Source organism: Martes martes (assembly GCF_963455335.1).
Source record: "Martes martes genome assembly, chromosome: 10".
Classification (NCBI taxonomy): domain Eukaryota; kingdom Metazoa; phylum Chordata; class Mammalia; order Carnivora; family Mustelidae; genus Martes; species Martes martes.
This window is the reverse complement of record NC_137898.1, coordinates 56239322-56255081: the sequence shown is the minus strand read 5'-3', so window position 1 is coordinate 56255081 and position 15760 is coordinate 56239322. Positions and strand designations below refer to the sequence as shown.

The 15760-nt window shown below is 38.7% G+C and overlaps 1 protein-coding gene and 1 pseudogene across 2 annotated transcripts; both read right to left on the bottom strand.

The window, feature by feature from the left end:
• On the bottom strand, positions 1-930 carry LOC308350868 (olfactory receptor 51I2-like; annotated as a pseudogene). Its single transcript has one exon. The product of its transcript is annotated as an olfactory receptor 51I2-like (transcript).
• A 12553-nt stretch (positions 931-13483) lies between these two features.
• LOC308350867 (olfactory receptor 51A4-like) lies at positions 13484-14449 on the bottom strand (the record flags this gene model as incomplete). The annotated part of the gene is made up of 1 exon (XM_080816333.1): positions 13484-14449. One exon carries the CDS (start codon positions 14447-14449, stop codon positions 13484-13486), a length of 966 nt encoding a protein of 321 aa, XP_080672459.1.
• Between the last annotated feature and the right edge of the window lie 1311 nt (positions 14450-15760).

Below are 15760 nucleotides of genomic sequence, written 5' to 3'. Positions count from 1 at the left end.
TCAGTACAGTCTACATAGTGCCCTTCTAATCTGTTTTGTTTTCACACTGTAAACCAGAGGGTTGAGGACAGGTGTGAGGAAAAGGAAAATGTTGGACATGGTGACATGGGGGAGAGGGGAATATTATTTACCTATCCTGTGGATCAGGGCTAAGGCAATAAGTGGGACATAGAAAATGAGGACAGTGACAACATGGGAGACTCATGAATGTCTTAAGTTGTCCTTCCCTGGAAGCAATGTCCAGAACTATCTTTAAGAACAAAGTATAAGACAGAACAATAAAGAAATAAAGAAAGAAATACCAAAGGAGCAGAGAACCAATGCCAGCCCATAAATGATATTCACATAAATGGATTCACATGCTAGCTTCATTACTTCAGGGCAGAAGCAGAATGAGTGGGATAAGGTGATGTTCCTACAGAAGGGAAGCCATTTGAGCAGAATGGGCAAGGGAGCCACCAGTGCCACTCCTCTAGCCACAGCAGCCAATCCCATCTGAGTAATGCAGGAATGAGTCAGGATAGCAGTGTAGCACAGTGGGTTGTGGAAGGGAACAAAGTGGTCAAAAGCCATGGCCAGCAGGATGGCTGACTCCATGGAAGAGAAAGTGTGAATGAAGAACATCTGAGCCAGACTACCATGGAACTCAATCCTTCTGTGGTTGAGAAGAAAGACATTAAGTACAGTAGGCAATGTAGATGCTGACATGTCTATGTCAGTGGCTGCCAACAGGGACAATAACACATATTGAGGCTCGGGAAGGCTGGGATTCTTGTTTATTATGTGAATAATGATGCTGTTCCCCAGGATGGCAATTATATACGTGATGCCCAGGAAGATGGAGATCCAGATGTGAGACTCCTCTAGCCCTGGAATTCCTGAAAGAAGGAAGAAGGGTGGCTGGTAGTAGGTGCCATTGAACGTAGACATGATCTTAAACCTAAAAAAAAAAGAACAGGTGTAGGAAAATCAAGTGGGAAATTAATTCGAGTTCATTCAATGGTTCAAGTGAGAGTCTAGAGGCAGAAGCAAGCTAAGTATCTGTTGCATGCAAAGCAAGTTGAATAGGGTAGAATTTGATTTAATGCAAAAAACCTATGTCAGGGGTGCCTCAGTGGCTCAGTCATTAAGCATATGCCTTTGGCTCAGGTCATGATCCCAGGGTCCTGGGATCATCAAGTCCCACATTGGGCTCCCTGCTCAGTTGGAAGCCTGCTTCTCCTTCTCCTACTTCCCCCTGCTTGTGTTCCCTCTCTCACTGTGTCTCTCTCTGTCAAATAAATAAAATCTTTGGAAACAAACAAACAAACAAAGAAAAAGCCTATGTCAGTAATATATATATATGTATATAAATATACATTACGACATTTGGGGATACAAAGTTTATTACGATAGATTTCTACTCACTGATAAGCCAATGTTTGGTGAGTGTGATAAATAAGAACAAATAAGAAAGTATATATGTGATGCTATAATAGTGATATAAAATATATATATAAATAAAATGAGAACCAAATAAATGAATTACAATTGCTTGGGGCAGGACATAATCAATAGATGTCACAGTAGGCTTAAATAAATAACAGAAAACTTGGCACCCAGAACACCAAGCTATCTTAACACGTTTCCATTGTCAGCACAGCCATGAGAATCCTTTCACAGCACTTTGGAAAACAATGTGTCAGTATAAACCAACAGTTGCGGTTCATGAGTTGTTATGTAAGATTATCTAACATAAATCTATAGCTTTAATGGCTATAGCCAGTGGCTTTTTTAAAGTCCCAAATGAGAATTTATCTCCAGGACCCTAGAAGATCAGCAGAACAGAGTTTCCTGTCATTTTAGGAAGTGATGGAGACACAGTAAGTAGAAGTGACTTATTTAAGAATCAACTGATATACACTAAGAACCATTTTCAACCCATTTCCTATATCAATATACATTTTATTCATCATGCTTCCTGTTTAAAAAAATAGAAATAAAACATTTAAGCAAAAGAAACAATGATAGAAAATTTGTGTAATTAATAAATGGAGTAAAAAAAAAAAAAAACAAAAGGAAATTTATAAAGGAGAACTAAAGAAGCAAGTGTTGTAACCCAGACTCTTGTGTACAATGACAAGCTGAATAATAGAAAGCTGAGATATTATTGAACATGTTAATATGTTTTTCCCCCCCAGGGTATTACTCCCTGAGTTAATAAATTAACACCTTTATAAGTGAGACCACGGTACGTTATAAAACAACAGAAATACAGCACAATAAATTCTAGTTGATCCTTGAACAGCACAGGGGTTGAGGGCACTAACCCTCCACATAGTCAAAAATCCACATATAACTTTTGACTCCCTCAAAACTACTAAGAACCTACTATGGAATGGAAGCCTTACCCATAATGAAAAGAGTTGATGAACACATTTTCTGTATTATATGCTTTATATACTGTATTCAAACAATAAAGTAATCTAGAGCAAAGAAATTTTTATTAAAATCATAATGAAAAGAAAATACACTCACTGTACTGTACTGCAAAAAAATCTGCATATAAGAGGACCCGTGTAGTTTAAACCTGTTTTGTTCAAAGGTCAAATGTATTTGGCTTGCTAGGTAACTCTAAATAATTGATTTTTATGCACAAAGGATCCTGAACATATTTAGCCATTCTGTAGTTATTTAAGAATTTAAACAAGAAGATGTAAAAGTTTTTAATTCTTACAATACATATAATGGCATTAAAAGTTAACAAACACTTTTTTTTCCCATTGATATACTTTTAAAAACAACATATACACTTTTTTTAAGTAACACTTTGACCTACTTATTTTGTATCCACGTTTGTAATGTACCTTTTATTATTTCTATGTATTGATATACTTTAATAAAAATAATACATTTATTATTTTCTTACACCAGATTCCAGTAAGGCCTGGGGCCCCAGGACCCAGTCAGGCCCACCCCTGAGGGTGGAAGGGGAGACTGATCACATCCCAGAGACCTCTTAGAGGTCTCCCAGGTAGGGCCTCCTGTTGGGGAAAATCTGAAGTGACTGAGGAAATTCAAGTGTCACACAGAAATCTGAGAGAGCACAGCTTCGTTTTCCCTAGCGGATAGGGTGAGTTTTTGTGGTCGCAGGTGATGGGGGATGGTGGTGGGATTTTTTCGCAGTCTCTCAGGGCTGATTGGCCCCTCTATTTGGAAGTGTGATCTGTGTGGAGGCATCCCGGGAGAGTGCTGGGTCATCCCTGGGAACTCGTTTTCTTTTCTTGGTTGGGTGGGAGGGCCATTTGGTCTTTTTCTGCCTCAACAGGGGCAGTGGAGAGCAGTGGACAGGAGGGCTGGGGCCCGGGGGTCTCTATTCGCTTCACTCTCAAGGGGGAGGTCCTTCAGGTCAGGACCCCTTCCTGTCTCCCCCCACCGTAAGGGGAGACAGGAAGTAGTTTCTGAAAGGAATTCCAGAGGTCAGGGCCTCCTGTGGGGGGTGGGGGACTATAATAACTTCAGGGTGAATGCGTGAGTGAATGTGCAGTTTGACCTGATTTGTCAGGCGGCCTGAGTCTGTGGCTCCATGGGCGGGCAAGCTTAGGGTCCTCAGAAGCCTACAGAGTCTGAGTGGCCCTAACCTACTTCTGTGATGACCTCATAGGGTCTAAGGAGAGCATGGTGTCTGCCTCTCTGTTGGAGCTGACAAGTTCTAAAAGCCAGGAACCCTTTCTCTGCCTTCTGGCAGCACTTTGTTTCTTCTGTCTCCCCTTCTTCTGTTTCTGGACCAACTTGGATATGGCCTACATAACTGGCCTCTAGACCATCTTCAGTGCCTCCTGCACCATGGCTCCTCCTCTCTTCACTGTCAAGGAGCAGGAAGAGCACCCCTGGACCTAACACCTCCCACTCCTGATTCCCCTACCTGTGTCTTAGGTAAACATTGAAAGTGGGGTGGGCCCAGGTGGAACGTAAATCAGTATTTAATCTAAGTTAGGTTTGTTGGCTTCATTAAGATAAACATGTCTTTTAACTTATCAGCAGTAAATGTGAAACTTCTATCAAGGTTTACTGAAGGTCAAATAAGCTCTTGTTACTTGTTGAAATTTGTTAGCAAAGAAATGACTAAGCTGATGGTTAATTGTCTGTCTCAAAATTTTCATGGGTAATTGTTGAGATAGCTTTCAAAGTCTTTGGTAACCTGAAAGTTTAAAATTTTCCTTGGATGACAAATGGAATTAAATTTGTTGGACATCTAGGCCTTTTCCAAATAGGCTAAAGTGCTAAAGCATTGAGTACTGGATGTAGGTTTGTGCTTTTGACTTCTTACTGCAAAGAAACTAAGAATATTTAAATTCATAAATTTGCCATCTAAAGAATTCTGTTGTAACAGTTCACAAATGGTTAATACTTAGCCATCACTAGATATTAAGGTGTTTCTAAGAGTACAAAATTCTGTTAACTGTAACTATGACTGATGGAAATAAGGGAAACAACTCTGTATGTGGAAAAGTAGGAAATATGCAAGAAAGATGTAAGGAATGGGAATGCATTTTGTTGAAGGAAAAGAAGGTAATTTTGTGCTAAATGAGATGGTTGTTTGAAAGGAAATGGCTTGGGACAAACCCTAAATGCAAAGGAAAGTTGTAGAAGGTTTGTGAAGGGAAATATTCAGAAAAAGAATTTTAAGAATGGTCATGATGGACAAGAATTGAAATGAGTTTTTATTTTTTTTATTATTTATTTATTTATTTGACAGTCAGAGATCACAGGTAGGCAGAGAGGCAAGCAGAGAGAGAGGAGGAAGCAGGCTCCCCGCTGAGCAGAGAGCCCGATGTGGCGCTCGATCCCAGGACCCTGGGATCATGACCTGAGCCGAAGGCAGAGGCAGGCTTTAATCCACTGAGCCAACCAGGCACCCTTGAAATGAGTTTTTAAAAGACACTGGTATAGGAAGCTGGTTTTCTTTGTGTTCAAAAGGACAAAGTTTTATTAGGTTAATTGACCTGCTGTTAAGAAGAAAATGTAAACAGTTGTTTCCTCTTTGCCTGTCCAGAAAAACCATTTTCCACATTTAGCCTATATGAGGTCTTTAATACCCCTAATTATATTTAGACACGCATTTTAAAACTTTCTAAGATTTTAGCAAATGTTGACAAGATTTAACTTGTAAATGAAATCTCTTTAACTCATTAGGCTTTTCCTTGGTCTGCTCCATTACTCAGGAAGTACTGCTAAACCAATGATAAACCTTGGGTTACATTTGGGTAAATGCTATAAACATTCTAGAGGTTCTATACATTTCCTAAAGTTTTAATGTTTTGATAAGGTTATCACTTGATATTTAATTATTGAAGTGCTATGTGTCACAGAAATAACCTGATTTCCTTGCCAGCTAAATTGTAAACTCTCATTTCATCAGCTCTTTTACCATATCTATTCTGAGTTTTTGTCATTTATAATTGTATTAATTCTCTTGTAAAATGAGTCTCACCTTAAAGGAGATTCATATAAAGGACTTTCAGGTCAAATACAGGTATTCAATATCTTGAAAACCCTAAATCTGAAATGGGAAAGAATTTCCAGAACTAAGTAAAGCTGAATACTAAATGAACTAAAAGATTATAGTGTTGTGACTCTTGTTTGAAACATTGCTGGTTCTCTAATGTTTGCTCTTCCACAGTAAGGGAAATTTTACTTATCTGTGACTTACAGAATGTAAAAATATTCATTTGTAAACAAATCAAAGCATTCAACTTTTCTCTCTATCTGAACCCTTTAAAACTCAAAAGGTCTCAGTAAGTATTCTATCCTCCATGGCAATCAGTCATTTGCATAAGTTCAATAAGAATCTGTTCTCCTTTTAACAGGACACCATTGGAAACATGGGTTATTCTACCAAGGCTTTGACTGGAATGTCATATTTGAGAAAGACTTGCATAGACTCAGATATGACCAGGCAGCTTAAAGGAACTAAAGTTGACTTTATGAAACTTGGAGCCATAAAGCCCTTTGGAACTGTTGGCCTTGCTTACAGAGTTCCCAGCAGCCTCACCGAGTGAGTAAGAATGCCACTTCTTAGCAGGTACAGGAACCTCAGGATACTTTGGGGACCTCAGGAAGAGAAATTCACCTAAATCTATAGGTATTACAGGCATGTCTAATGGCAAGTACGTGGCTTAGCTTCTGGCCTGGAGAGGCTACTAAAAGTTCAACCTGGAGATTCCTTATAAGGAGTTCCAGCAAAGCAGATTCTAAAAGATCTATATGATCACTCACTGTTACTTGCTGAGCTGATGTAAATAATTAGGCCAAGTTTGTTAAAACTGGACTTGTTTTTCAGATAAATTAGTCCTGACTTGACCATCTTCGGAAATGAGGGTTCTTTTAGAGAGAAAAGTTTTTTTTTTAGTAACACACCTTGTGGATTCCAGATTTGATTGTCTTTTATTTATTTATTTATTTATTTTATTTTTAATTATTTAATTTTTTATTTGACAGAGAGAGAAATCACAAGTAGGCAGAGAGGCAGGCAGATAGGAAGGGAGAAGCAGGCTCCCCGCTGAGCAGAGAGAACAATGTGGGGCTCGATCCCAGGACCCCAGGACCATGACCCGAGCCGAAGGCAGAGGCCCAACCCACCGAGCCACCCAGGTGCCCCCTGATTGTCTTTTAATGTTGATTACCTAACATAGACAACTTGAGGTAAACTTCAAAGAAGTTACACAATACCTCATTTAGATAATCTTCTTGCTTAATATTCTCTGGGGATGATAATAACATGACCCGTGGCACATGATTAAACAGCTGGAAAACGGGACTGATTCCCTGACAGTTGTGTAACTTACCACCTTGACCAGTTCTGTGTGGTTGGAATAAGGAAATCATTCTCTAAAAGCAGAGTATACCCCACTCCATAGGGTTAACTATGGACTTGTGGAGATAATGGATAATACCACTTTATGCTTGGTTGAGTAATGCACTTGGGGATAGCCTTATCTCCTGAGACAAGTTTTCTCCTACTTGCCAGTGATCTTTTGTAATTAGAATGTTAATAAATCAAACAAAGAGCTTAATGGTATTTTTCAGTTATATTTATCCTAGAAGCCACCTCTATTGAGGTACAATTGTAAACAGAGCCTTTCTAAGCACACAATAGTGCTCCTGGTAAAAAGAGCCTCAAAGCTCTTTATGGAGGCCAACTTATTAAATACCAGGCTGTATTGATAGATATGCCTGGAATAATACCCCAAACCTGTCAGACTTTAAATTGAGCTACCTTTATGTCTGGACCTGAATGTTGTACAGAGCATAACTGTTGGAGGTCATTGATATTGTTTATTCTAGTCAACTGGATTTAAAAGATTGCAGCAGCTATAAATCACCTCAAAGTATCTATGGCAGGCCACCCCGCTGTAGTAAGTAGGGTTAGAGGAGACCTCAAACAGATTGGAAACTTAGAAGTGTCCCAATACCTCCAAGCCCTGGGTGAAACTCAAAGGCACATCTCCCCAGAAGCTTTAGAAAGGACCCCCTCAAACCATGCTGAACAGGGCCCCACACTGTTCTATCCATCTCTATTGCCCTCAGGGTCATGTCACCGAATGGGTCCACTGCTCTAGAGTAAAGAAGGCTCTCACCAGTTGGATGAATCACATCAGTGGAAAGCCCAACCAGGTCTTAAAGACCTGCTCCAGCTGTACCTTTGATGATACCCCACCGACTGATGGATGTCTGTTCACAGTGGCCCCTGGGTATTGTTGACACGACACTGACACCCTCACCTCAGGAGTTGGACTTTTTATCGCTCCCCCTTCTGACTGGACTTTCTCAAGGGAACTTTTTATTGTTATTGCTTATTGGGCAGCCTTAGGAACCTTAAGATGGATTGCTAGGATCATAGAAAACAATGTTACCAGGTGAGCCATTGCCCAAATACTAGCCTTGCAGGGCCATCGTAATAGATGAAGATGATGTCCTCTAAACTAGGTGTTCAAAGGGGCATCAAAGGGGGGAATGATAGGGAAAAACTGCACTCTAAGATAGCTGACCAAGCCAGCAAGGGAATTCCAGTTCCTGTCTCAAAGCCCTTCTAGGTTCTTCTTTCCTACCCCATTTCCCACATGTGCCAAAAGTACCAAGTATGCAGAAGTAGAAGGGTATAAATCCCCCTCCCTGCTTGTGCTCGGGGCTCAGACCTTTGGAGAATAACCTCGTCTGAGCCCACCAGTGTTAAATAAACCTCCAATCTTCCAAAGACTCTGAGTGCCACTTGATCCTTCCACCAGGATCCAGTCCAGTTTCTGCAACATACCTATGCTTCCTGGGATGTCTGAGTAGCTCAGTCAGTTAAGCAGCCGACTCTTGATTTTGGCTCAGGTCATAATCTCACAGTCCTGAGATCAAGCCCCCCACCATGCTCTGCACTTGGAGTCTGCCTGAGATTCTTTCTCCCTCTCTCTCTGTCTCAAATAAATAAGTAAAAATTAATAAATATACCTGTGCTTTCAGAAACTCCGTGGTGCATCACATGCTCACTCTGAACAAGCCTGACAAGGAAGGAGCTGCTCAGGTATGGAATCTTACTTTGTTTGCAAGTCAGTGTAGGGCTACAGAGCAATGGTCTCTCTGAATTACTCCTGGGTTGAGATGGGGAGATGTTTTACTGGTTGTTAAAAGACTCCACACATCAGATGTGAAGAGTAATAAGGAAAAGGTACTGGTAAGTCTCATCCCATATGTTCTCTTCAAATATTCTAACTAAACAAAGTAGATTATATTCTGTTACACTTTCACAAGAGAGGAAAAATAGTGCTATTATAAACTATGACATTTAACAATTAGATAACTTAGGAAAATTATTTAACTCAGGTCTTGCCATGTTAGGGACTTAACCATTAGAAAAAAGAAAGTGTTTCAGAAAGAGAAAATGGGTAATGGGGAGTCTTTACTTCAGGTTATGGGAAGGAATAAATGGTAAAGGCTAACACAGATGAACAAAAGAGAGTTGGCAATCTTAATGGTTTGGTTACCTTAAATTCAGCCACTGGGTTTTTATTTCTAGCTTTAACCAGCCTATACCCATCTCGAGCTGTAATAACTTGCTGTTTTCAGTTGTCCATACAAGAAAGTCCTCAGTCACATGTGGGGCCAAGGCACCTTGGAAAGACAGCAGCATCTCCAAGACCCATTGACTCTGCCGGATGGAACAGCTAGAAAGCAGTAAAAGGCTTTCTGTCTCTTCCACCTCCCTTGAGGATTGACCAGGTCTATGATGTTTTAGGAGATTACAGAATCCCTGAGGAAATGAGGTCAGGAATTGAGAAGTGAACAACAAAAATAACCAGCTCAGCAAAATGTCCCTCCAGTTGCCCTGGTACAGAGTCATTTGTAGCAAAAAATCCTACTGTGAACAGGGCATGGAAATAGCTAGATCCATAGTAAGATTTTATGAGAGGTGAAATACAATGCTGTGACTTACATCAGGGAGTTTAGAATAGAAGCAGGAGTTCATTGAGGAAGTAGGCCATGAACTTCTGAACTGGTCCAAACCAGAGTACCCCAAGGACTCAGCTGGAAGGTGTGCTACAACTTGCTATTGTAATGGACTTCTGCTTGGTGATAGCCTTAATGGACAATCGTTTAGCAGAAATCAGTTTTCTGCATCCAGCAACAATCAAAATTCCTTGTAAACAATGTATAATAGGCATTCCTTTTGTTTTAAAACACCTTTGAATTTTGTTTCCCAGGAGGACACAGTTTGGGTTGCCCAAATCACAGTTACAATTCTAAGACCCCAAATAAGTGCTTTCCTTTCATTTTAGTTCTACATCTTTTCTCTGTTTGACAATTTAATGTTGTGTCTCTGTGTGTGTGTGAATGATTAGAAGAATATAAGGACAAAGAATTAGAATTTATTATTTTTAGTCAAAAATCTATTTTTCAAGCACCTTCTTTCACAATGTCAGTCTGAATCATATTCATAAAGTGAAAACACTGTCACATATTTGAGACAAGCAAAGTATAGGCATGAAGTCCAAATACACATTTTGGTAGGCATAAAGGAATTTGCTAAATTCAGGCAATACATATTTATTCCCATGGGCTCATATGCAGACACTAGGAATCCATTTACGAAGAAAAGAAAGAAAAATACCCACCACTATGCAGTTGGTAGCTCAGTGAATGAAGGAATGAGAAAACAATTAAGACATCTCCCTTTAAAAAAAAATTTTTTTTATTAACATATAATGTATCATTTGCCCCAAGGTTACAGGTCTGTGAATTGTCAGGCTTACACACTTCACAGCACTCACTATAGCACATACCTTCTCCTCTCCCCCTGGCAACTCCCAGTTTGTTTTGTGAGATTAAGAGTCTCATATGGTTTGTCTCCCTCCCAATCCCATCTTGATTCATTTTTTTCCTTCCCTACCCCCTGAACCCCCCCACTTTGCCTCTCAATTTCCTGATATCAGGGAGATCATGTGATAATTGTCTTTCTCTGACTGACTTATTTCGCTCAGCATAATACCCTAGTTCCATCCACATTGTTGCAAATGGCAAAATTTCATTTCTTTTGATGGTTGTGTAGTATTCCATTGTATATATATAGACCATTGCTTCTTTATCCATTCATCTGCTGATGGACATCTAGGTTCTTTCCATAGTTTGGCTATTGTGGACATGGCAGCTATAAACTTTCAGGTGCACGTGCCCCTTTGGATTACTACATTTGTATCTTTAGGGTAGATACCCAGTAGTGCGATTTCTGGGTCATAGGGCAGCTCTATTTTCAACTTTTTGAGGAACCTCCCCCTTTTTGAGACTCTTGGTTCAACCCAGATTATCTTCCTTTTATTTATTTATTTTTTAAACGATATTTATTTCTTTATTTCTTTATTTGACAGCGAGAGATCACAAGTAGGCAGAGAGGCAGTCAGAGGGGGAGGGGGAAGCAGGCTTCCTGCTGAGCAGAGAGCCCGATGCAGGGCTTGATCCCAGGACCCTGAGATCATGACCTGGGCCAAAGGCAGAGGCTTAACCCACTTAGTCACGCAGGTGCCCCTGTTTGTTTTTTGTTTTCTTTTTCACATAAATACACAGTTATTTATTTTCCCATGTCCATTCTCTGTCTCTTCAGAGCAATTGTTATTATGTCTCCTCTGAGCCTGTCCTCAGACTCCCTACTTGAGCATTCACTGGACAATAAGCCTTCCATCTTCAAATAGTAAAACTGTACTCCGTATTCCTTGGCTGTTAAATGGAGAAGTATATTCCCATGTGTATTCCTAAATCTATTTCCAGAATGTATTCCCTGACTGTCAAATGGAGAAGACCTGGCCTAGCTGTGCTAAGGAAATACCGATATGGTGTTCTGGGAGAGGAACCGGGAACCCCACTTTTCAAGATATTCCTACTTCTATCACTTACACTGCTAAAAGTTTCATCAGACAATAAGACAAATTAAGCCTTCAGTACCAAAGGCAGAAATATCACCTTAGCTAGATCCACTGGTCTCAAATAAGTAAATATGGAATCAGTGTAATAAGTCAGAGAAATCACATTGCATGGACAGGATGAGAGTGCCTCTAAATTCTGGAACATAGAGCAACTCAAGAATGTATGAGAGGATGGAATCCTGAAATAGACTTTGTTCTTCGAGTATGAATCAGAGCTCTTTCAAATCTAAGGTATGTAATAAAAAGGGGATTGAAACATGGATAATCTCAGTTTTTCAAATTGAATATTCCAGTGTTTCTTTAGACGTGAAAGCAAAATAAAAATATACACATACTGACCTCCACATGCAGTCACATTTCACAGTGTGGTAAACCTATACATTTTGGCAATGTTCTTCTTAGAGGTCAGGTTTTTCAGGCATGAAATATGTGGTGGAGTTGAGAGCATAGACATTTAAAGGAGCACAGACAGATGTGAGTTTAAAACCTAGTTTTACAGTTGGGCACTGTATAATTCATGCATACATAACTTGATAAGAAAAATGGTGTATTTGTGAGCAAGACAAATCTTTCTGGAATCAGGGAACTCATGGCTTATCTAGTGTTAAGTGAACATGGATACAGATATAATCAGGTTAAAATACTACAATTAAATAAATGGTGTTCAATGACACCTATGTATCTGCATATCTTTATATCTTATATGTGGCAGAAAAAAGTTGGATTTAGTAAACTCTACGTGTTCTTAATATAATATGTGGTGGCATTTAATCCTAGGTCTAATCACTTTTATTAGGCAGATACTAACAAATTGTTTCTTATCTTTTAACTATCTCCTTTTCACTAAAATGGAGCTAGTAAAACTCATCTCCTTTGGTTTAAACGAGGCTCATTTTGGTAATCTAATTAAAAGTTTGGAGCTTGAGGAAGACATCCAATAATTCAGTTTCCTTTCTTCTTTCCATAACAGGGTATTTTAAAGATTTCCCTCACTTGTTTTATATTTATATTTTATTTTTTATTTTTTTATAGTTATATTTTAGTGTATAAATATCATACATTTATATACACTAATGTGTAAATATAGTACTTTTACAGGTATTACATATTACCAAAGACATCTCTGACATATTTATTAATTTATTCAGCAATTTACACTTATTATAATTATAGTATAGATATTACAGAAGGTACTGAAGATGCAATGGCAAAAACAAGAGACATGGTCCCTGATTGTTTAGAGGGGGAGGGTCATTAAACAATAGTTACGTTAGCAGGAAAGAGTCATGGTTGCCAAGTGCAATTACCTATGCCCACGAATATTCCTTCATTTATTAAAAGAACACAGTTGGGGTTTATTGTGCCAGTGTATAGGTATATACCAGAGATTTAGTATAAAGCAACACAGTGCTTCTCCACAGCAATTCTAAATTGAACAATATAGACATGAAGTAAAATTGTGTTGTAGTATAATAAAAGGGTTATATTTGAGGGAAAAGGAAAGTTCCAACTTTACTGAAATGTCGGAAACACTCATAACAGAAAAATTTTTGTTCCATGTTGGTGTTGAAATTGCAAGCCAAGCATTGGTAAATGTTGGGAGTCTTATGAGGGCTGGTATACATGTATAAAAATATATTGACTCACCCAATTTGAAGAAAGGGAACATCATGTAATCAGAGTTGAGGTTGGAGAGAAGGGTAAGGATAAGAAAATGGAAAACTTTCTAAAATATGTAATAACTTGGCCTTTATCTTACATTTAATTGTAAATCACTTAATTATTTAAACTTAAGCATTTAAATAGCAGAGTGACATGAAAATTTTTTCAGTAAGATCTTTGGTGCAACACATTAATGGATGATAAATTAGATCAAAACAATAGTAAATAATAAATTGGCTCAAGACAATAACTCAAATAACTCAAATAACTCAATAACTCATCTTTTTGTCAGACAAGAAGAAAATACCTCCACTCTTACAAAACCGTTCTTGGAAAACAGACAGATGAAAAAGGAAGAGAGAGTCAGGGTATCATTTTCACTAAGCCAGCCTTGACTGCAGCAGGTTTCCCCTGCCCTTGAATACCTTGTGTATTACAGACCTTATCTGTTTGGTTTTTAGGCTATAAACCAAGGGATTAAGGACAGGGGTCAAAAAGAGAAAGAGATTGGCCATGGTGACATGGAGAACAGGAGATGTGAATGTACCAAATCTGTGAATTAGAGCCAGCACAATGAGTGGCACGTAAAAGATACAGACAGTGAAAATGTGGGACACACAAGTATTAAGTGCCTTGAGCTGGCCATCTTCTGAGGCAATACCCAGCACTGTCTTCAAAATAAGTATGTATGAGATGACAATGAGCACAGAGTCAACTCCGAAGGAGCAGAGGACAAGGGACAACCCGTAGATGATGTTGATTCTGATGGGGCCACAGGCCAGCTTCATAACATCAGGATGGTAGCAGTAACAATGTGATAGAATAACATCTTTGCAGAAAGACAATTTCTTGAGCAGGATTGGCAAGGGTACCATCAACATCACACCCCTAACCACAGCTGCAATTCCCATCCCAATAATTCGAGGAGAGGTTAAGACCACAGTGTAGCGCAGTGGGTTGCGAATAGCTACAAATCGGTCAAAGGCCATGGCCAACAGGATGGCTGACTCCATGGAGGAGAAAGTATGAATGAAGAACATCTGTGTTAGACAAGAATGGAACTCAATTTCTTTGTGATTCAGGAGGAAGACCCTGAGTACTGTAGGTAGAGTTGATAAAGACAGACCTACATCTGTGGTTGCCAGCATAGATAGGAAGATGTATTGAGGCTCATGAAGGCTGGAGGTGGTTTTGATAACAAAGAGGATGATGCAGTTCCCCAGGAGGGCAGTTAGATACATGACACACAGTGGGATAGAGATCCATATTTGCACAGCCTCCAGTCCAGGAATGCCTGTTAGAAGGAGAGTGGGTGGCTGGAACCAGCTACCATTTACAAGTTCCATAAGGATATTTCTTGGGATTCAGCCCAAATCAGGTTCTACGTGTTTCTATTGGGAGAAAAACGTAGCTTTTAAGATTGGAGGACATAGCGTACCTAACTTCTCTGGGACAGCACTAATCCTAGGCATCCTTAGATATCAAAGAATTAACCCTTAAAATGTTTCCCAGTTTATCCGAATAACGATCTGGAGTGAGGACAATGGATACCTTGTATTAAAACGGAAGAATTACTAGCATTCCTTTGGCCTAGAACACTCCAAACATTGATCAAGTGACAATGAAAATTAAGTACATGATTTTCTTTTTTATCTCAATGCTTAGAAAAATTTTATTCTCAGAAGTCTAATTTTTAATATTCATTTAGTTGTTTGCATCTACTTTTATTTTCAATTACTTAAGCTGGAACCCCAAAAGAAACTCCTGCACTTTCTCCACATCAACATCATACCTATAAATATTCAGTCATCTGGAAACCTGGTCATTTTTCCTGTAAGTTTCACCTGTAGAAATAAAGCATGAATATTTCAATAACACACATAAAGTGCAAATCATCTTTAAAAAACTTCATGTGACATCACTTATTTTTACAATTAATTTCTATGTTGATTTTTAAAATCATGTGTTGATCTCAAAATATGAGTGACAAAATCATTAAAGTGGATACTGTCATTTCATCTTAGCTACTGCTAGAATAGTTCAAACATTAACAAATAATTTCTTTTTTTAACAATTTCCTGAATAAAACCTGAAATACGTCCTCTTGAAAACATAGACATAATTAATTAGACAATAGATACCAATACATTAGGAAATATGTTAAAAATAGCATAATCGATGTGGAACTTACAAAAAATAATAAACAAACAAAAACCAGAATCAGACCTATAAATAGAGAAAACAAACTAATGGCAAAGGGGAGTGGGGGGATGGGAAAAATGGGTTAAGGGGAGTGGGAGATACAGGTTTCCAGTTATGGAATGAGTAAGTCATGGGAATAAAAGTCATAGAGAATATAGTCAATGCTATTGTAATAGTATATGGTGACAGATGACAGCTACACTTGTGGTGAGCACAGCATAGCAGACTTGCCAAATCACTATGTTGGATAGCTGAAACTTAACACGGTGTCAATTATACTCAAACAAACAAAAATAACATAATTGGAGGAAATGGTCTTAACACTTATGTCTTTATCTTACAAAGAAGGGCAGGAAGAGATTATAAATGATTGGCTGAATACACTTAGATTTCAGTGTTTTGTTTAAGATTGCAAACAGAAACAAAATGGTGATGTAACTGCATTCGGATAAGTG